The sequence below is a fragment of the Fukomys damarensis genome, unplaced genomic scaffold (genome assembly GCF_012274545.1).
Source record: "Fukomys damarensis isolate Sample0158 unplaced genomic scaffold, DMR_v1.0_HiC HiC_scaffold_16, whole genome shotgun sequence".
Taxonomy (NCBI): Eukaryota; Metazoa; Chordata; class Mammalia; order Rodentia; family Bathyergidae; genus Fukomys; species Fukomys damarensis.
The window spans coordinates 95,246,180-95,267,646 of NW_022900928.1; the positions used below are offsets into that span (position 1 = coordinate 95,246,180).

The window sequence follows — 21,467 nt, forward strand, 5'->3', positions numbered from 1 at the left end:
TAAAACACTCCAGTACCCATGCCACCACCATCAGAGGCCCCAGGAACAGGCCCATGTACCGATGATAGATTTCCCCAGCTCGTCCCATGCAGCCGTGTTGTCTCCCAGCCAGTGTCCTGCCCAGCGGCCAGAGGAGGGGAATGTGGAGCGGGTGATGACAATTCCTCGCTGTCCTGTCACCTCCTGCACAGCCCTAGATGGAGAAAACCAAGAAGGTGAATTTAAGGATTGACAAAGAGCAGCTGCAACTTGACCATGAGGTAGCTGAGCTGTTCCATTCAGAGTGAAAGAACTTCTTTCTAGAAAGGATCTGTCATCTAAAAATGACACTAAGGAAAAGAAATAAGGGAAAAGAAAAAATATGAGAAAAGGAAAAAATGGAAACAAAGCCTTTGTAAATAAGGGAGGGTAGAGGGGTGAAGGAAGGCAGGAGTAGGGGGAAAAATGAGAACCAAGATCTGTCATGTCATGTAAAGGTACAAGATCCCAATGATAAATGTAACTGTACTATATACTTAAAAAGTACCAATAAACTCAATGAAAAAAATAAGTAAAATGAAAATGACACTAAGAATTCCAACCAACTTCACAGGAGGTCTAGGAAAGAGATGCCTGCACCCAGAATGTGGATTTTTTTTAAATCTACTTAGTTCTATATGGTGGTTAAAAAGAGGGGGGGTAGGGGTAAGGAACAATTCTCGTGCCCACTGGTCACTTTCATGTGTTTCATCTCACACCTCCGGAGGGAGGTTTCCTTGTATCGCCCTCTTTCCTGTTAGGAAACTGAGGACCTGAGAAGTTAGGTAACTTGCAAAGACAATTTAAAGAGCAAGGAAGTAGACTTGGGGTTCAAATTACAGTATATATGGCTGCCCCTTTTTGATAACATTTATTGTACTTTGCTGTACCTCAAATAGCAGAATATGTTTTGCACACACAGGAAAATATGCATTGAAAGATCATTAAATAGCTTAGAAGATGGATCTTCTATCTGCATTTACAGAGAGAAAATTTTAAAAGTATGTGTGAGAAAAAATAATGAAATAATGTGGTTTTTCTATAAAATGGAATGCTACTCAGCCATAAAGAATGAGAAATTAGATCCATTCATAGGAAAATGGATACATATTAAGGATATACTCGTAAGTGAAATAAATGTCACACATGTATAAATACTGAATAGTTTCTCTGGTGTGACAAACTATAATAGTACAAAAGATTCTAATGATATAATTGACAACGTGAAATAGGAAGAAAGGCTAAAGGTGTAGGGAAAGTGGGAAGGGTAGGGGAAGGGTAATAAGGGAAAAGAAAAAATATGAGAAATGAAAAAAGGGAAATAAAGTGTTTGTAAATGAGGAGGGGAGGAGGGGGTGAAGGGAGGGCAGGGACAAGGGGAAAAAATGAGAACCAAGACCTGTCATGTAAAGGTTCAAGGTCCCAATAATGAATGTATCTGTACTGTATACCTAAAATGTACCAATAAACTTAGTGAGAGAAAAAAATAGTGAAATAAAAGAGAAGTCTATTAACAGATACTAGTGTATTTGAAATCCACAAACTAAAGAAAGCACCACAAGTATAGACAGAGAGGAATTATTCAAAACAAGATGTTAGTGAAAGTAAAGATGTCAGTGGAGTAAAACTAACCCATTTGGTTAATTCCCACTATTTGACACCAAAATAAATCCAAAAAATGGAGATGTGCCTACAATTTATTGAAATTGTATATATGTAATATACTATATACACAAGGGAAAAGTGGCCCACAAAAAAATGCCACCAGGCAGACTTAACAGAGAAGAACTTTTAATTAGCTACAGTAAATATGTTAAAAAACTAAAAGCATATCTAAAAAACTAAAGGAAAGTATGATTATGTTGTATCAATAAAGAAAATATTAATAAAGAATTAAAAACTACTAACAAGCCAAATGGAAATTTTGTAGTTGAAAAATATAATAAAATGAAGCTAAAATTTATAGAGTGACTAGACTTGGTATCTGATTTGGTTAGTAGATAAAAAGAGCCAGCAAACTAAAGACAAAACAGTAGAGATGAACCAGTCTTAGGAACCAAAAGAAAGGAAAAATGAATAGTGCCTCAGATTTCTGGAACACTATCAAGTGTAGCAGCATACATTCAGTAGGACTCAGAAGGAGAAATGGACAGAAAAATATTTGAAGAAATAACAGCCAAAAATGTATACACTGAAAACTATACATTACTGATGAAATAAATTGAAGAAAATCTAAATAAATGGAAAGACATCTCACATTAGTGAATTAGAAGATTTAATATTGTTAGATGCCAATACTCTTCCAAATTGATCTGTAGATGCAATGTAATCCCTATCAAAATATGTACTGAATAAAAGTAAAGATTCATATCTTATTAATACTTCTGTATATTAATGTGTAAAGATGGATACAGGGGTCAATGGAAAATAATCAAAGGTCCATAAATGATGCCACTTACTGATTGTTGATTTATTTTTTAAAAGTACAAAGATAATTAAATGGGCAAAAGAATGGTATTTTCAATGAACTAGGGTAGTTGTATATCCACATGCAAAAGAATAAAGTTGAACTTCTATATCACACCATAAATTAGATGAAATTTAACTTAAAATGGATCACAGATCTTGGTGTAATAACTAAGCCTACAGCTCTTAAAGCATTAGAATGAGTTTTATCACTTTGATTTATGCAATTGCTTCTATGATACTAATAGCACACATGACAAGTGAATAATTGAATAAACTCTTTCAATTTCTCCTTCTTCCTTTTAATGTTTATGTGGCAGCCAAATGCTGACAAGAAATGTTTTTTAAAAATTGATTGAAACAAGATTTGAAATTTCCTCAAAATTAAAAAATATGTTTCAAAGAACATCAAGAAAAATAAAAATTGATTGAAACAAGATTCGAAGTTTCCTCAAAATTAAAAAAACTCTTTCAAAAAACATCATTAAGAAAATGAAAAGACCATCTACAAAAGAAGAGAAAAATATACAACTCATTTGTCCATCAAGAAACTTGTATCTAGACTATATATGGAATTTTTGCTATTTAATAATAAAAACAATTTAAAGGCAAAAGATTTGAATAAACATTTATGCCAAGATGATAAGCAAATAGCCAATAAGCATATGCAAAAATGCTCACTCAACTGCAACAGTTATTCAGAAAATGAAGTCAAAACAACAATTAGATATACACCATGCCCAATAGAACATCTTTAACCAAAGAGATGAACAATAACTGCAACATTCATACAATGCTGGTGGGAATGCAAAATGCTATTTTTCAATGCAAAATTCTTTAGAAAACAGCTTGGCATTTCTTCAACATATTAAAAATACAGTTATAATAAAATCCAGAAGTTCCACTTCTAGATACATATTCAAGAGAAAGAAAACATATTTTCTTTCAAAATCTTGCAGTTAGTGTTCATAGCATCTCTATTTATAGCAGTCAAAAAGTGGAAATAACTTTAATGTCCACCAACTGATGGATAAACAAAGCATGATATACTTGTACAATGGAATATTATTTATTAGTAAAAAGGACTGAAGTGCTGAGACATGCTATAACATAAATGGACCTCGAAAACACTACACCAAGTGAAATAAGCTAGTCACAAAAGAGCATCTATTGTAAGGTAAAAGCCAGTCATAAAAGACCACAGAGAATAGGCAATGCACATAGATAGAAAGTAGATTAGTGGGGAGGTGTCAGGAGAAGGGGCCAAGGGTAGGAATGACTGCTATGAGTCAGTTTTCCTCTGAGAGTGAAAAAAATGCTCTAAAACTTTATTTTAGTGATGACTGTACCACAGTATGAACATCCTGCAACATCACCTAATTAATCACTTTAAACAGATGTATTTAATGACTTAAGTGAGACATGTTTTCAGAGGTATCGTGGTTGGGCAAGTAGGCCGGATATTTGAAAGTTTCTCTGGTATTGGGTAGAGGTATGGGCACAATACAAATAGAAAGTAACAATGTAGTAAGTTGCCTTTGCTGCAAGAGATGAAGACGCACTTACTCGTACGTGGGCCTGGTCTGGGACCACCCATATAGGCTGTGGACGTCGTAGTGTTGCACCGAGGAGCCATCCAGCAAGATCTGCTCACTCTCCATGCATAGGGTCTTACTGCTCAGGCCTCTGTCCCTAGATGCCAAATCTGAGAGCGAATACTGAGTTACTTCCCAACCAGGGATTTGTATGTTTGCTAGAGATGACCATCATTTTGGCATTTCTCTATTTCCATCAATAACTTTGTTATCAAATATAGGCCCTACTTCTTTAAGTTGTTTTACGTACAAAATCAACATCTTTCGACTTAATAACTGCTAAAGGGTCAGAATCTGTTAGGGACTGGGAAAAGCACTCTTCTTTTTGTTCCAACTCTGACTAATAGCACAGCCATAGCCCTTTGCTTGCTGTGACAAATTCCTTTGTTGTTAGGACTGTATCTTCCACTAGATGGTATTGTTCTCAAGGGAATAAATCTTACTTCCATCAATTTTGTGGAATTGTCTAAATCTACACCTTTTTAAACTCGGTTACTAATTTATCAGTTTCTCCTTATTCAAGGTTATTCTGTTTGAAATTCTATGACATGTTGAAATTACATTCTCTCAGAATTTGGTTTCGCTTTGACAGTAAAGGGGAAACTTAAGGGTTTTCAAGCAGGAAAGTAACTTCACAAAGTAAATATTTTACATACATGGCATATAGGGTGGGTTATTGAGAATTTCATTGCGGCAGCCCTCAACAGATCCGTCCATAAAGTTTGATGGCTCATTCATATCCTGAAATAAATTAACAGAAAAGACCTGTCATTTGGGGGCAGTATCTTCCTAGTTGTGGAGAACATTAATTTCATGGAGATGACTAAGCTATTCTGAACCATTGTACTCTGCTTAAAGCCTGGCATTGACTGTAAGAACCTAGGTCACTTTAAATGGACTGTTGGGGTGAAGGGAGGGTGGGGGCAAGGGGAAAAAATGAGAACCAAGACCTGGCATGTAAAGGTACAAGATCCCAGTAATGAATGTAACTGTAGTGTCTACCTAGAACGTACCAACAAACTCAATTTAAATACAAAAAATAAATGGACTGTTAAACCCCTTCTAGTTTCTGTGGACTTTTTACATGTGTGAAGAATATGTGATAGCAACAGAAATATTAAGATGATGCCCATGCAGGGCTTAAGGAAATCTCTGATTCATACCCCCATACACAAGGAGCCTGTCTGTTTTTCTATCCATGGATTATTCATTTTGTATCTGTAGTGGTGGTCACTATGATGTTTATCTTCCCTTTAACCCAAAATATTGAATTAATTCTGACATTGCTATAGACCAACCACAAGGTGAGATATCTTATTTTTTGCTGTAGATACATTCCAGAAGAGCTGTACATAACCAAGAAATAAAATTGCATATTGAAGGACTTAAAATTTAAGGCATAGGGATCCTCAAGAGAATGTTCACTGTACACTTTATCAATAGATAAGTTAAAATTTTGTAGGATGGACTATCTTAAATAGGCCATACCGAAGCAAAGGTAAGTATTTGGGAGCCATTAATTATTCTGAGCTACAGCATTTTCTCTGTTGGAACAACCACCCCACAAGCAATCAAAATCTTTGATTTCCCAAGGGTATCGAAATCTCTTTTTTGTCTAATTGGCCTGTTTGGGTTAACTTGTGTCCTTTCACATGTCTACTTTGTACCTATCTGTCCTGAAGATTCAAGTGTCCAGGAAGGTCCTAGGGCAGCCAGTGGGTTATTATAGTTTGTCTCTGGGTGAATTACCAGCTTATTTCAGCCTGGCCCAGACCTGAGCAGGTCTTCATGGTGGGCCTAGAATTTGCTTAAGAATTTAGGCAACTGGATAACAGAGAAAAGTTAATGACATTGATATGCTTCCTGTCTCTAGAGAAAAGTAAATAATGGAGCCATCTCAGGACATCTCAGGATGTCTACAGACATCTCAAGAAGCCCTGCCTCAGGGCCAACTAACACAAATAGCACACAGCTGAACAAGATTTGAAGCCTCAGGGTAGTCTGTTCCAGTCCTGATCTGAATGTTTTAGCTCTCAGATTCATGCCTTGCCTGCTTCCAGTTCCTCCGTGAACTACAGGATGGGCTTCCAGCCTTCTGGGTAGGTTTGCCCAATGAGAGCCACTGGCAAGAGACTGACGTGTTGGGGTGAGAGATGCCAGAAAAATGTTCTATCTCCCCTATGTTCTGGCACTTCCAGCAGTGGTACATCTCGATAGCTACAGCTTCCACCAAACAACACATCGCTAGGCAGATCCACAATAATCTGATTCTGGTCCCAGCACCTAGATTCTGTAACAAGACCACCCCTTTTCCTCCAGTCCCAACTCCAGGCTTAGCAAGACTCTGAACTGACTCCCCATGCTTTGACTGCTAACGTTTCTAGAGATCAGCAACTGAGGTGCACTTACAATCCACAGTCCATCAAACTTCAAACTCTTCGCTGGTTCTCGAGGGTTTGAGTAGAGCTCTTGTATTTCCTTCTTCCACCATGCAGTTGTGCTATTACGAAAGAAGTCAGGAAAAGCAACGTGGGCCCGGTACAGCTGCAAGAGTAACATACACTTTTGGGGTCTCCACCCATTCCGGAAGGGTAGGCCGGGGATCAGGAAGGGGAGATCAGCAGATGAACAGGTATTTGTGTCTACCCAGCTCAGTCTCTGATCTAACCTCAGTCAGTCACTGCTGCAGAATTTACAGTGAATATAGAGTTAGGTGAAGGCTGCTTTCACTCTTAATTTTATTTTTTAAATTAATTTTATTGGGTGTGAAGGGAGGGCAGGGACAAGGTGAAAAAATGAGAACCAAGACCCGTCATGTAAAGGTACAAGATCCCAGTAATGAATGTAACTGTACTGTATATATAGAAGGTACCAATAAACTCAATAAAAGAAAAAATTAATTTTATTGCTACATTTAATGTATACAATATAATGGCATTCATTGTTGGAAATTTGTACCTTTATATAATCAATCTTGGTTCTTCTTTTTCCCCATTCCCCTGCCCTCCCTTAAACCCCTCCTCCCTCTCTCCCTATCTGCAAAGACTTTGTTTCCAATATTTTTCATTTTATCATATTAATTCCATTCCCTTCCCCTTTCCCCTCCCGTTTCCCCTTACTCTTTGTTAATTTTCTTACAAAAAAAGGTTATGTAGTTTTATTTTGTTTTCATTTTTTTATATATCTTTGATTTGTTTTTTTGAGACAGGGAACTTTTTATCATTAAGTTTATTGGTACAATTTATATATACATAATAACCACATTTCATCCTATGGAATTTGTACCTATAATAATATATCTTGTTTCATATTTTTCCCATTCCCCTGCCCTCCCTTCTACTCCTTCTTACTTACAAGAGCTTTGTTTCAATTTTATATTTCTTTTCTTTTTTCCTTATCTTTTTATCTTTCTTATCTTTTTTTTTTCTTTTATTTTCTTCCCTTCCCTCTCCTTCCTCCCTTGTGCCTCTTCTCATTTGAACATTTTGTTCCTATTTCACAAAATCTATTATACATTTTGGTCCTTATTTACAATTTCAACAAGTTGGAATTTACATATGTGTGTCTGATTTATTTCTCTTAAGAGTATGGCTTTAGGTGCATCCATTTAGCTATAAGCAAGTGTCTCAAGTTTATCCTTCTTTATGGCAGAATAGTAATCCATTGAATAAAACAAAACACATCTTTATCTATTCATCAGTTGATGGTGATTTGGGTTTTTTTTTTAATAGGATTTAGTTTTCACAGACTGCTGTTTTGAACATGAGTGTGCATTAACACTGTGGTTTGATGCTTTTAATTCTTTGAGGAAGATATTGAGAAGGATAACTGAGTCACATGGAACCTCTAGTTCTAGTTTTTTGAGGAATCTCCACACTGATTTCCACAGTGATTGCCCCAGTCTACACTCTCACCAACAGTGAAGAAGGGTTCCTTTCTTCCCATATCCCTGCTAACATTTGTTATTGGCTGATTTACTGATAATAGCCATTTTTCTGGAGAGAGATGGAATTGCAGCATGTTTTAATTTACATCTCTTGAATGACCAGTGATGTTAAATCTTTTTTCATATATTTATTTGCTGTTTGTACTTCTTCATCTGAGAAGTTTGTATTCATCTCAGATATACATTTTTAGATTGGATCTTTAAATATGAGGGGTCTGATTTTTTTTTAGTTCTTTATATATTCCAGATAACAGTCTTTTGTCTGAGGTATAGCTGGCAAAATTTTTTTCCTGATCTGTTGGTGATTTCTTTTGCTGTGCAAAAGCTTTTTAATAAGATGAGATCCCAGTTGTTGATTCTCTGTAATATTTCCTATATGGTTGGGGGTTTGTTCATGAAGTCTTTGCCTACATCATTCCTAGAAGCAAGTATTGCCCTGATATGAAAATCAGGAATGATCCAACCAAACAAGATAACTACAGGCCAATATCCCTAATAAACATAGATGCAAAAATCCTCAAGATACTGGGAAACAGAATGCAGTAAATCATAAAGAATATGATATACAACAATCAAGTAAGATTCATCCAGTGATGCAGGGATGGGTCAACACATGCAAATTAATAAATTTGAAACACCATATTCACAGAGCCAATATATGATCATCTCAATAGTCACAGAAAAAGCATTTCACAAAGTATAACACCCATTTGTGATTTTTTAAAAAGCTTACAGAAAATTTGAATAGATGGCATTTATCTCAATCTAATGAAGACTATCTATGACAAACCAACAGCCAACATCATACTAAATGGTCAAAAACTGAACCTTCATTCTAAAATCAGGAAGATGACAAAGATATCCACTATCACCACTCCTATTCAAAATAGTCCTGAAAATCTCCAGAGCAATTAGACAAGAGAAAGGAATAAAGATAGGAAAGGAAGAAGATAACCTATCATTTGCAGAAAGGTTGCATGATACTCTACATAGAAGACCCCAAAAACTCCAACAAAAGACTTCTATATTTAATAACCAAATTCAGTCCTGTAGCTGGATACAAACTCAACACTCAAAAGTCAGTAGCAACTTATTGAGAGAGAAATTAGGGAAACCATGCTTTTCACAATAGCATCATCATAAAAAAAAAACAGAAAAGAAAGACTTAAGAATTGATCTAACAAAGGAAGAAAAAGATCTTTACATTGAAATCTATAGTACTTTGAAAAAGGAGATCATGGTGAAGGGAGGGCAGGGACAAGGGGAAAAAATGAGAACCAAAACCTGTTATGTAAAGGGACACGATCCCAATAATGAATGTAACTGTACTGTATATCTAAAATGTACTAATAAACTCAATAAAAAAAGAAAAAGGAGACCAAAGAGAGCATCAAAAAATGCAAATATATCCCTTGCTCATGGGTAGGAAGAACCAACATAGTAAAAAATGGCCATACTCAAAATTGTTTTACAGATTTAATGCAGTCCTAATCAAAATACCAATAGCATACTTCAAGGAACTAGAGAAAAATACTTCTAAAATTTATTTGGAACCAGATGAGACCTAGAATAGCAAAAATAATTCTAGTCAACAAAGGCAAGGCAGGGAACATCACAATCCCTAGTCTGTAACTGTACCACAGAGCTACTGTAAAAACAGCATGGTACTGGCAAAAAAGAGACTTATGCAGAAACAACTCCAAACACCCTCAGCCACCTTATCTTCAACAGAGGGGCCGAACACCTTCACAAGAAGAAAGATGGCTTCTTCAATAAATGGTGGTGGAAAAACTGCCTTTCTATAAGCAAAAACAAAAACTAGACTCATGTCTCTTACCACACAGTAAACTAAAATTGAAACTGATCAAAGATCCAAATAGTAAAACAGAAACACTAAATCTGTTGTTGGAAGAGCGAATAGGAGGAACTCTTAAAGATACAGCTGTAGATTATAGAGTTTTAAATTCCATTTTAAATATAGAACTTGTAGCCAGGTGTGGTGGAGCGTGCCTGTAATCCCAGCACTTGGGAGGCTGAGGCAGGAGGATTGCTGTGAGTTCGAGACCAGCCTGGGCTACATAGTGATTTCCAGGTCAGTCTCAACTACATAGTGAGACCCTGTCTCAAAAAACCAAAAATATAAACAAACAAACAAATAAATAAATATAGGACTTGTTTTATCACTATACTTTCAGTCATGGGAACTGGGAAATTAACAATCAATGTTGAAGCAATCAAATTTAAAAGATAACATTTTTTCTAGACTGGCCAAATGCAATGAAAAAGGACCCACCATCCAGGAAGAAGTTAGCCGCACAGCAGTGAAGTTGTTAGTAACAGGCTAGAGTGATAGTAACGGCTGTGACCAAGGCCTTTGCTTTTTTTTCACTGGCTGGTATTTTTGGGGGATATGTAGGTAATTCACTAAAATCCAGCATAGCCTTCCAGTGCAAATATTCTAGACTTTGGTTCATTATTTTTCAAGCAATATCTGCTTCAAATCACAATCCATAAAAGGAATAATGTGAGGGATTTCATTGATGATTTCTTTCTATAAATCTCCATTTTAGTTGTTGGGTTTTTCATTTCAAGATCATTTTCCACCAAAAATGATCAGCAGATGAGCACACTCATGTTGGAGCTGCTCAATCAGAGGATATGTTACTTATTGACCTGGGTAAAATATATAAGTATTCAGATATTTAGAACAATAGAGGCAGAAATTATGTACAACTGTACCTTAACCTGAGTCTCATGGTCAAGGGATTCATCTATATTTACATTGGGCAGCTCTGGCCAAACCTAGAGAAAAAGAAGAAAAACTTTAAAAGTTTTTGTATATAGACATTGAGGTGTTTCATATTTTAGACTTGATTACAAACATCTCCACAAAATGGTAGGGTAACTTTATCATAAATTAAATTACAAAAGCAGAATATGCAAAATTTTGCTAGGTACAAGCAGGCTGCATCTCTTGGTTCATTCTGTTAGTTTTTATAATTTCATATTTTGAATTTAAAAGTAAATAATTGTATTTTATTGTATCTTCTGAAAAATCTTCTTTCAAACAATTTCTCAGCTCTCTCATCTGCCTTTTATTTTTATCTATAACAAAATTCCTTTTGTAAATAATAAATATGAAGCACAACTCTAAACAATAGGATTAATTTCTACTCAGAGCCCATAAACTTAGTTCCAACACTTTTAAGCAATATCATGGCTTATTGAAGACCATAGTATCTGTAGCATTTAAAACTTCATAGTATCAGCTAGTCTTATCTATAATTAGTAGGATATTGAATATAAATTTTCAATCAAAAATATTTTTACTTTACACCAAACACTCTTCTAGGGTTTATCTCTACCGAAATTTAATTAGGAAATGATGTTTGTTTTCTAGGCATTCACAGGTAGTGAATATATAAGTACTCTATCGTATGCTGAACTGTTGGAGGGCAAAGACACAGACATAAGAAAAAAAGAAGAGCTAAGACAGTTATCTAGCACTTCACAAGAGATGAGATTTAAAGAGCAGGCATTATCTGGGTAAACTGAGAAGCCAATATTCAAAGTGAGCAGAGCACATATGTGGCAGCATACTAGAATTAAACAGAAGAGTTTGAATCCAGGCTAAGAGATAATATCATCTGTGGTGAAGAAATCTACCTCAAATACTACTGCTACCAGTCAGACACATGTGGATGCAGATGGATGAATCCAAGGAGACAAGAGAAAGGAGATCTATAAGACTTAGTGGCTCATTTAGATAAGAGGTTGACTACTCATTATAGATCAAGGGGAAATATTTGTTTTAAATTTAGGTGTCTGGGAAACACAGATTTCATAGTCACTCTCTAAGAGGTTTTTCATGTTTGTTAAATGGCCAGCTAGAATACATAGTGAAGTCATCAGAATATTTTTCAGACCATAACTTCACACTCAATATTTTAGAAAATTAGATCTTGGTCTTATTAGTATTTATTGAGCTAATTAGTATCAGATACATTTTTACTCTCATAATTTATTAAGTGCTCTTCATATCTTCCAAGATTTATTAAAAATCTCTTTTGGTGTAGATTTTGATTTATTATAGACACTTTCCTCAAGCCTTACCTTTCCCCAGACAACATCATTGGTGTCCGGCCATTCAATGAACACGTTGTCTTTCTGTCCTCTGGTGAATGTGAGATAATGTGTCTCATTTCCAGAAATGGCTGGGTCCTACAGTGAATGGTTTCAAACAGAGAACATGATAGGATTTAGAACATCTCGAAGGATATTACTCTCAAGAAATTTGATAATTCATAGTACAGAAATAAAGAAATACCCATGGATAATTTGACTTACACCTACAGGATATATTACCAAAACCAATTGAAATGGAAAGTTGCTATTGATATTCAAAATAAGATACATAACCATTATGAAGCACAATCTTTTTCAAAGGCACTGAGATTCTGAAAAAAAATAAAGGAGTCTTTCTATATTATAGAAAGTACCCACCCAGAGTTTAACTAATGAAATGGAAAAACTCCTATAGCAATTGAAATATGACATGACATGAGTGATTCTCCCTGTAACTTAGAAATCCATTTAAAAGGAGAGAATGGGTGGCAAAATAATATATTGATGTTTCTCCACAAATTTCTTGAGAAAAAAATACTAATGTTCAAAAACAACCCCTAGAGCTAAACAAGTTTAATGAGACATTGTCTTCAAGCAGGGAGAGCATATTTATTGCATCTCCAGAGCAAAATAGCAATAGTCCTTAAGAAAATGTAACTTTTTTATTTTATTATTTGTCCAGGTTGCTCATCTAAAAGGGCCTACTTGGTTCACCCCATCTTATATCTGCCCTAATTTCCCTCTATAATGCTATGCTACTACACAATTGTCATATAAAACATCACTATCTGAAGTTATTAGCTGTCTTGATCCTCTAGAATAAATGTCTTTTCAGAAAAGAAGACATTGGCTTACTCAATAATTTAAAATACACACACACTCACACACACACACACACACACACAAGTTCTAGGACAGAGATTTTCAAATAATCAGTATTAGTAAATCTTTGAATTAATGAACAAATAAAATTCATGCTCTAATTTTGGAAGAGGGAAAATATTTTCCAGTGACTACTTCCATATTTACTAAGATATAGATTTTAATACAAAATAATAAGTTGGTATTCTGGATCCTAACTCAGTTGTTTATAAGCATAGCAAATGAGAAATTAGTCCTCTGGGGTTCACCATTGCTGAGTGATGATATTTGAATTAATGAACAAATAAAATTCATGCTCTAATTTTGGAAGAGGGAAAATATTTTCCAGTGACTACTTCCATATTTACTAAGATATAGATTTTAATACAAAATAATAAGTTGGTATTCTGGATCCTAACTCAGTTGTTTATAAGCATAGCAAATGAGAAATTAGTCCTCTGGGGTTCACCATTGCTGAGTGATGATATAACCTAAGAGATTTTGAACCTCTTGAGGAAAGATGAGAGTAAAGATGTAGCTGTTCTTTGTAAGGCATAATTTGCATCAGTGAGACACTTTTTTATATATATTCAGTGTTTCTGCTCACAATTCTTTTCGCTCTACTAACAGTACTAGTGAATTATATTCCTGTAACACTTAGCTATGAAAAATATAGTATCAGAAAGCATTGTCTCTTAAAAGCCATTTTTACTTGTTATTTGCTTTTTTCCAACTTAAAAAATAACTACAGATTCACAAGAAATTGCCAGAAATGTACAAAAATCTTTCCTGTACCCTTCATCTAGTTTCTTTCCTTGTTTTTTTTTTTTGAATGATGAATATAGAAACTGAAAACGGCATCTAATCAGTCTCAATACCTACCAAAATGAGAATAAATCTTGTGCCATTTTTCTTCATTTGCTCAACCACGAGACCAAGATTTTGAAAGTTGGGGCTGAGGGTGAAGTCCAGCTTCCGGTCCATATAATCGATGTCTACATGTTGAACGTCCTACAGGAAGGAGCAATCAAGATCCCCAGGACCCTGCAGCAGTACCTAAAGGGAATACTAACTGCTCTGCCATACTCCAGAACCTGCTGTATACCCTGCTGATTAAAACTACTTTCTGATTTCTGTCCCCATTCTTCTTTCTGTTTACCTACCTGGAACTCTCCCCTTTTCATTTGTTAATTCATAACTTTCTTACTCTTCAAATCTCAAATTCAGTAAGCCTGTCAAACTACTAGTTGATATATTCAAGCATAGAAAGTGAGACTTTCTTAAGAAACAAACACAAGATTGTATATCTAGATTTCCCACTATACTACCTTACTGGATGTATTCATTTTAGAACTATATTATTTTAGAGCTTTCTAGAATATATAAATAATTATCTGTGAGTACAGTACCAAGCCAGGTTTCTGCACTCAATCCATGTTTGCTGAATGGTAGAGAATGGAATTAATATTAGGGTAAAAAATTTAAAAACACTTCTGTTTAGGCTGAAGTTAATAATCACTCATACTGCCTTGGACTCTAGGTAAAACTTGTTTGGCAAAAGGGCGATTTGTGCATAAGCCAAACATTTAGCAAGGATTAACTAGAAGATTATTTGCATAAATTGCTTTAATAAGATAGATCTATGGATTTTTCTTCTAATCTTCTTATTTCTGCTTAATAAGCATAATATATATATATATGTATATATATATAAACTGATGCATGTATCAAAAATTATCTTTGATGAGATCATAGCACCTTGTTTTTACCTTCTAATCATTAACTATCCCGCACAGTCTCAGGAGCTGAAGTGAAAGCTTGAAAGAAGAATGAGTGATGAATCACTAATTATAAGGAGAGAAGGAGCATGCTATTTAATTCTGCCTGTTGACAACCACTGATGATACTTCTCAGTGCTTTCCTGGGGAACTGGATGGCATACAAGCGTATGTGGGTATGTGTGTTAGAGAAGATGAAGGTTTCTTTCTAAGTGTTTTTTTTGTTCACATTGTCACTTTATATCCTTCCTTGAGCCCAGCTGTGGCTACTGCAGAATTTCCCAGTAAGAGGCAGTGAGTGCCTATATCCTCTTTTTGCCAACCACTGAAGGGTCTATACAACTCTTAGTTTTGAACCTTGATCTGTAGTAATGTTAAAAAGCAATCTACACATGACTAGCTCCACAGGTACATATTTTTATACTACAGTAGTCACAACAGTAATTTCTATAGATCTTTTTTCAATATAAAATACAAATTCTGATAACTAGAAAGCAGAACTTGAGTGAGGATATGAAAGCTGAGTTTCATACATAGGGAATCTGGGCTGCTACCATTGCATCATACAAACTGGAGATTTCAGAATCACTCTGGTATCCACGGCGACTCAGCTGGAATCCCAAGGCCCAGTATGGAATCATTGCTGGTCGACCAATCAACTAGAATAGAAAAATGTTAATTACTCTGATTTGGTCATTATACATTGTGCACATGTACCAAATCATCATACCATACTTCATAAATATGTACAAATATCACACATTGTTTAAAACTTTTTCAGGAGTGAAGAAAATGAAACCAAGTAAACTCAGGGAAGAAAAGGTGATTGGCTTATAATTGAAGCATCTGGAACATTTCTACTGAGTACTCTCTGATCTCTGAGGCCCTACTCCAGAAAAGTAAGAAAGTCAAATAAATGAGAACATTATGGAGATGTAGACTGATAGAAGTATTACTATTAAAGTTACCCTGAATTCTACAGCCATCACTCTAGGAAACCCAAGGACTCAAAGTGTTGCTAACAATTAGAAATTCTTAGATGAGTGTTCCAGCAAGCAGTCAAGAGACACATGGGGCACTGATGTGCCTTCAGCATCCTGAAACACTGTAATCTGACTTTAAGAAATACATAATGGAGCAGGGAAACTCCTGGCTAAAAAGAAAAAAAAATTGGTGTACCTAATGCTAAGAACATGGTTACAATACAAAAAAAAAAAAAATTCAGTGATTTATTAATTAATAAAATGGCTTCCAACCTCAGTGTACTGCTGAGTTACAAGCTCAGGAGTTGGTCCCAAAACCATATAAAAGTCCAAAATCCCTCCTATAGTGCGGTATGTCAGGGCAGGAGTGGGCTGGAGTGTCACATCTATAAAATTAAAAAACAAAATAGGTGAGGAAAATCCATGAAGCTGTAAGTCACTCTGCTATGAAATATGCCCTCAAATTTGCAATTTTTATTCTCATTCCTCAGTAACTGGCTCCTCTAATAAGTCATTTCGCACCCAGTGAAATTAGAAATGGATTTTCAGGCATTCTAAGCACAGTTTGCCATCTCAACAATTTATATCACTCTGTGAAATGGAGGTACAGTGACCCAGTCAAATCAGGGCCATGGTTACTCAAAATTTTATACTTAGTACATGACTCAGAGCACTTAATAAAATTGTAATAAATGGATGAATGAATGGAAGGTTGATTTATTTATCTATTTTTCACCCTTGAACTTATTTCTCATGATATTCCAGATCCCAATAGAGCAGTCACAACTGTTGGTGGCAGTGCATGGGGAATGCACATCTGTCCTACCCATGGCATTGCTGTTCAGCAGGAGCACTCCATGGGCACTGCCATCTTCTTCCAATGCCATGTAGTAGGGGTGGACACCATAAGAATTCCTCTTGTACTGGTAACAGAAAGTCAAGGAGGCAATAACAAAGTGAAACCCTAGTAAATTGTTTCCACACCATTACCCAGACAGCAAACTCATACTCAACACTAAAGATGCAACTCAATGTCACATTCTTACTTGAGCCTTCTTTAGTCTTCCCTTCCACCCCCAGGGAAAGCTGCAATCTCTTCCTCTGTACTCCATTTTCTATTATTACATAATTTGATCAGAGCACCAGTTACACTGTACTGCTATTGTTTCCACACCTATCACCCTTAGCCTATAAGCCTCTGAAGAACAATAATAAAAATCTTATTAAATGTGTACCTAGCTACTTAGCAATCTTCAGGACACATAATATATTAAAGAGAAGTTTCATATTTATATCTTTTATAGACAAAAGTGCATACTATGTGACCTCTTACAAGAGAGAGTGAAAATTATCAACACTAGGTAAAGCTGATGAACAGGGCATCATTTGTGGGCAAAATAATATAAATTTGTATAGGAGAAACTGATTGTTAATTTTATTCCCATTCTTACCCCTGGTGGCTCTTCATGGGCAAACATCCCCCATGTGTTCCAGCTCATGTTTCTTCTGAACGTCGTGTGCTCAGTTTCCCCAAAACCATAGATATACTGAGAGGGGAGGCGGGTGGAAATGGAAAGGAGCATGTCGTTGAAGGTGAAGCCAGGGAGCTGAGAATCCCAACTGCAACACAAAGCAGCCCCCACACTGAGCTGGCAATCACCAGCCAGACAAACACAGAGTATACTTGGGAGGCCTGCCTTATTGAACATGTGGGTGCAAGTTCAAACATATGGAATGATGCTGGCTATAACAAAAGCTATGACACAGTACCATGGAGCAACGCTTGCATTTTTTATTTTGTGGTTTTTCAGACTGTGAGCTCCTTTTCTGGGCCATGAACTCATTGTGGGCAAATACTATGTCTCATTCATCTCTTTACTTTTGGTTCTCAGTGCCTGGAATACCAGCTTGAACACACGTGGATAAATGAATGAGGTCTAAAACATGCTTTCCAATAGAAAATTTTAAAAACAATTCTCCAGATTGGTCAGAGTTCTTGAAGAGGGTAACAGAAAAGAAAATTGATTTCAGAAGCCATACACAGGAGGAAACAAATGTGCACACACAAGTGACAACCTCTTTTTTTTGTACACAGGGACTGAACTTAGGACCTTGCACTTGGATTGCAAGGTAGGTGGTGGAACCACTTAGCTAAATCCCTGGCTCCACAAGTGATGACCTCCATGGGATAGGGAGCCTCCCCAGGCAGAATCCAGACCTTCAACAGCAGAATGAGGGACAGGAGATGGTAACTGACCATTCTTCCCATGCTTAATGTTACAAAAAGGCTTCATGTCTACAGTATCAGTAGAAGCAAAGACTGGAAGAAGTCATTTTTCTCTCCTTACTAATATCTGTCCACCTGTCTTGTTCTTCAGTTATTATTTCTCAACGAAGCAAAATACATAAAAGACATCTTATCTATTGTACTTACTAAAAAGAGTTTTCAAGAACAGATAGAGCAAGTAGAACATGTATTTTTTTCTCTGCAGTCAAGACAGTTTTTTTAAAACTCTGATTTTTTTTCAGCTTTAATTGAGTTTATTGGTACATTTTAGGGATACAGTACAGTTACATTTATTGTTGGGATCTTGTACCTCTACATGACAGGTCTTGGTTCTCATTTTTTCCCCTTGTCCCTGCCCACCCTTCACCCCCTACTCCCCTCCCCATCTACACTTTATTTCCATCTTTTCATTATCTCACATTTTTTTCTTTTCCCTTTTTACCCTTCCCCTACCCATCCCACCTCCCCCACACCTTTAGCTCCTTTCTTCCCATTTCTCAATGTTATGATTGATTTTTGAGTTAATAACTAATATAAAATAAATTCCCTAATGAAGTAGGGGAAACTGATGTACTCTTCAAGAAATACCTGTAATTATATAGGCGATATCTCTGAGATTAATATTTCACTAGTACAGTTATATTCTGACTCTAATTAAAAACATACAAGCCATGCTTACATCACAGTACCGGAGCCTTTGCGAAGAACCTGGATTCCAAAAGGAGTGGTCTGAATCCTGACATCGTACAGGCAGTTCTCAGGGGAGTCCACTGGTGAGGGAGGTGTATTCAAAGGCACTGGGACCTCATACCTTTTATTAGTGGAATCATAGATCTGCCAAAGAGATAGAAGGAACCTTTCTAATAAGAGTATTGACCCAAAACTTCTCATGCTAGTCTCTAAAAAATAGTTCCTATTTTTTGACTAGTTTGAAGCACATCAGGAGGCATCAGAAATCCCTAAGTAGTGTGGGGCCTGCCACTCCTCTGTGTCTGAGCCAGATCCTGGACTTCAAAACTGCCTCTGTAGTACTCATTTGAAACCAGTGAGGGACTGTCTTATAAAGAATTTGTGATTTAAGTGTGCATAATCTTGTAGGTTGAATGTGTGTTTATGGATGTGTGCTATACATATGTGCATGTAACTGAATAAGAACATATGTGTGAATATCTGTTTGTGTGTGTGTGTATGTATAGAACCATGTGAACTTTCACATGGACAGTGAGACATCTTTACTGTTTGAGCTTCCAGATGTCCAGCTTTTCTATTGCTACACCTCCTCTTTTGTACCCACAACTCATTCCAATTTCCCCACAGGATAGTCAGGAGAAAAAACAAGAAAAGTGAATATAAGAAATGGATAGGTAGCATCCCCATCACAAGTGACCATCCCCTTCTTTGTACTATTATTATTAGCCCACATTTTGTGCTCTGGTGAAGATTTTACTAGATCTCTGCTTTTCAATCTCAATTTCTCAACTCAAAAGAAATAGCATTGCCTGGGATCTTGTGAGAGATGCAAATGCCCAGCCCTTAACCCAGACATTCATTTTCGCAGGAAGGTGATTCACAATACATTCAAGAATGACAAGCAATGTTCAGAGAAGAGCTTCCCAAGCCACCAGCCCCACTTGGGTAAGCACTATACATGTGCTAGTCTAAACTGAGATTCATTGTAAGTGCAAAATACATACGAAAATCTGAAAGATAGCAAAATTAAAAATTGTGAACTATGTCCATAATTAAATTTGGATTTCAAACAAAATTTATTGTAGCACATTTGTCAAATAAAATATTACTTTTGCTTCTTTGTCTGAGAAATGTCTGTTCATTTCAGATGCCCATTTCTGAATTGTGTCTGTATTTGGGGGGGGCTTATTGTTTTGAGTTCTTTATATATTCTAGATAATATTCCTTTGTCTGAGGAGCAGCTGGTAAAAAGTTTTTCCCACATTGTAGATTTTCTCTTAGTTCTGTTGATGGTTTCTTTAGCAGTGCAGAAGCTTTTTAATAAGATGAGATCCCAGTTGTTGATTTTTTCTGCTAGTTCCCGTGCTACTGAGGATTTGTTCATAAAGTCTTTGCCTATGCCAATGTCTTCCAGAGTTCTGCCTAACTTATCTTCCAGCAAGTTTGGTGTTTCTGTTTTAATATTTAGATCTTTAATTCACTTGGATTTTAATTTAGTGCATGTAAATATACAAATAAATATATGAAAAAAATGTTCCACATCACTGGTCATTTGAGAGATGCAGATGAAAACAACACTGAGGTTCCACCTCACCCCACAAAGAATGGCTGCTATCAAGAAATCACACAATAACAAATGTTGGCGGGGTTGTGGGGAAAAAGGAACCCTTCTCCATTGTTGGTGGGAGTGCAGACTGGTGCAACCACTGTGGAAATCAATATGAGATACCTCAAAGAGCTGGAACTACAGGTTCCATTTGACCCAGCCATATCTCTGCTGGGTATCTTTCCAAAACAATTAAAAGAATTGTATCACAGTGACATATGCACACCTATGTTTATAGCAGCACAGTTTGTAATAGCTAAAACATGGAAACAGCCCATTTGCCCATCAGTTGGAAGCTGGATAAAGAATATGTGGTTTTTCTATAAAATGAAATACTACTCAGCCATAAAGAATGAGAAATTAGAGTCATTCATAGGAAAATGGATATATATTGAGGATATACTACTAAGTGAAATAAATAAGTCACACATGTGTAAATACCAAATAGTTTCTCTGGTGTGAAGAAGTATAATAGTACACAAGAACCTAATGAGATAATTAACAATGTGAAATAAGAAGAAAAGGGTTAAAAGTGTAGGGAAAGTGGGAAGGGTAGGGGAAGGGTAATAAGGGAAAAGAAAAAATATGAGAAATGAAAAAATGGAAATAAAGCGTTTGTAAATGGGGAGGGGAGGAGGGGATGAAGGGAGGGCAGGGACAGGGGAAAAAAAATGAGAATCAGGATCTGTCATGTAAAGTACAAGATCCCAGTAATGAATGTAACTGTACTGAATACCCAGAATGTACCAATAAACTCAATAAAAAGAAAAAATAAATAAAAAATAAAATATTACTGACATTAATTTCGCTTTTTTTAAAATACATTTGAAAAATACTCCTGCTACAGAACTTACATGACTCACATTGTACTGTTATTTCTAACAGAGCAGAGCAATGGATCTCAAAGCGTGGCCCCTTGATCTACTGTGTTAGTGTGGGCTGGTCATCATTGGAAATGCAAATTTTCAGGGTGGCCTAGCCCAAATCAACACAATGGTCAAAGCCCTGCAGTCTGAGTTTTAAGAAGATGCAAGTGATTCTGATGCATATGTAAGTTTGAAAGCCAATGGGTTGGGGCTGTATAGCTCAATGACAGAGCATTTGCCTAGCAT

At 36.1% G+C, this 21,467-nt stretch overlaps 1 protein-coding gene across 1 annotated transcript in view; it reads right to left on the reverse strand.

The window, feature by feature from the left end:
• Window positions 1-21,467, reverse strand: part of LOC104850657 — a 264,398-nt gene that overhangs the window by 17,457 nt on the left and 225,474 nt on the right. Inside the window, exons 96-107 of the mRNA XM_033764494.1 lie at window positions 18,739-18,893; window positions 17,224-17,392; window positions 16,599-16,695; window positions 16,046-16,158; window positions 15,323-15,448; window positions 13,894-14,022; window positions 12,139-12,246; window positions 10,765-10,827; window positions 6,489-6,623; window positions 4,736-4,820; window positions 4,051-4,189; window positions 60-193 (exon numbers count right to left, since the gene is read on the reverse strand). Coding sequence (XP_033620385.1) covers window positions 60-193; window positions 4,051-4,189; window positions 4,736-4,820; window positions 6,489-6,623; window positions 10,765-10,827; window positions 12,139-12,246; window positions 13,894-14,022; window positions 15,323-15,448; window positions 16,046-16,158; window positions 16,599-16,695; window positions 17,224-17,392; window positions 18,739-18,893 — 1,453 coding nt within the window. The remainder of the gene's footprint in view (window positions 1-59; window positions 194-4,050; window positions 4,190-4,735; window positions 4,821-6,488; window positions 6,624-10,764; window positions 10,828-12,138; window positions 12,247-13,893; window positions 14,023-15,322; window positions 15,449-16,045; window positions 16,159-16,598; window positions 16,696-17,223; window positions 17,393-18,738; window positions 18,894-21,467) is intronic.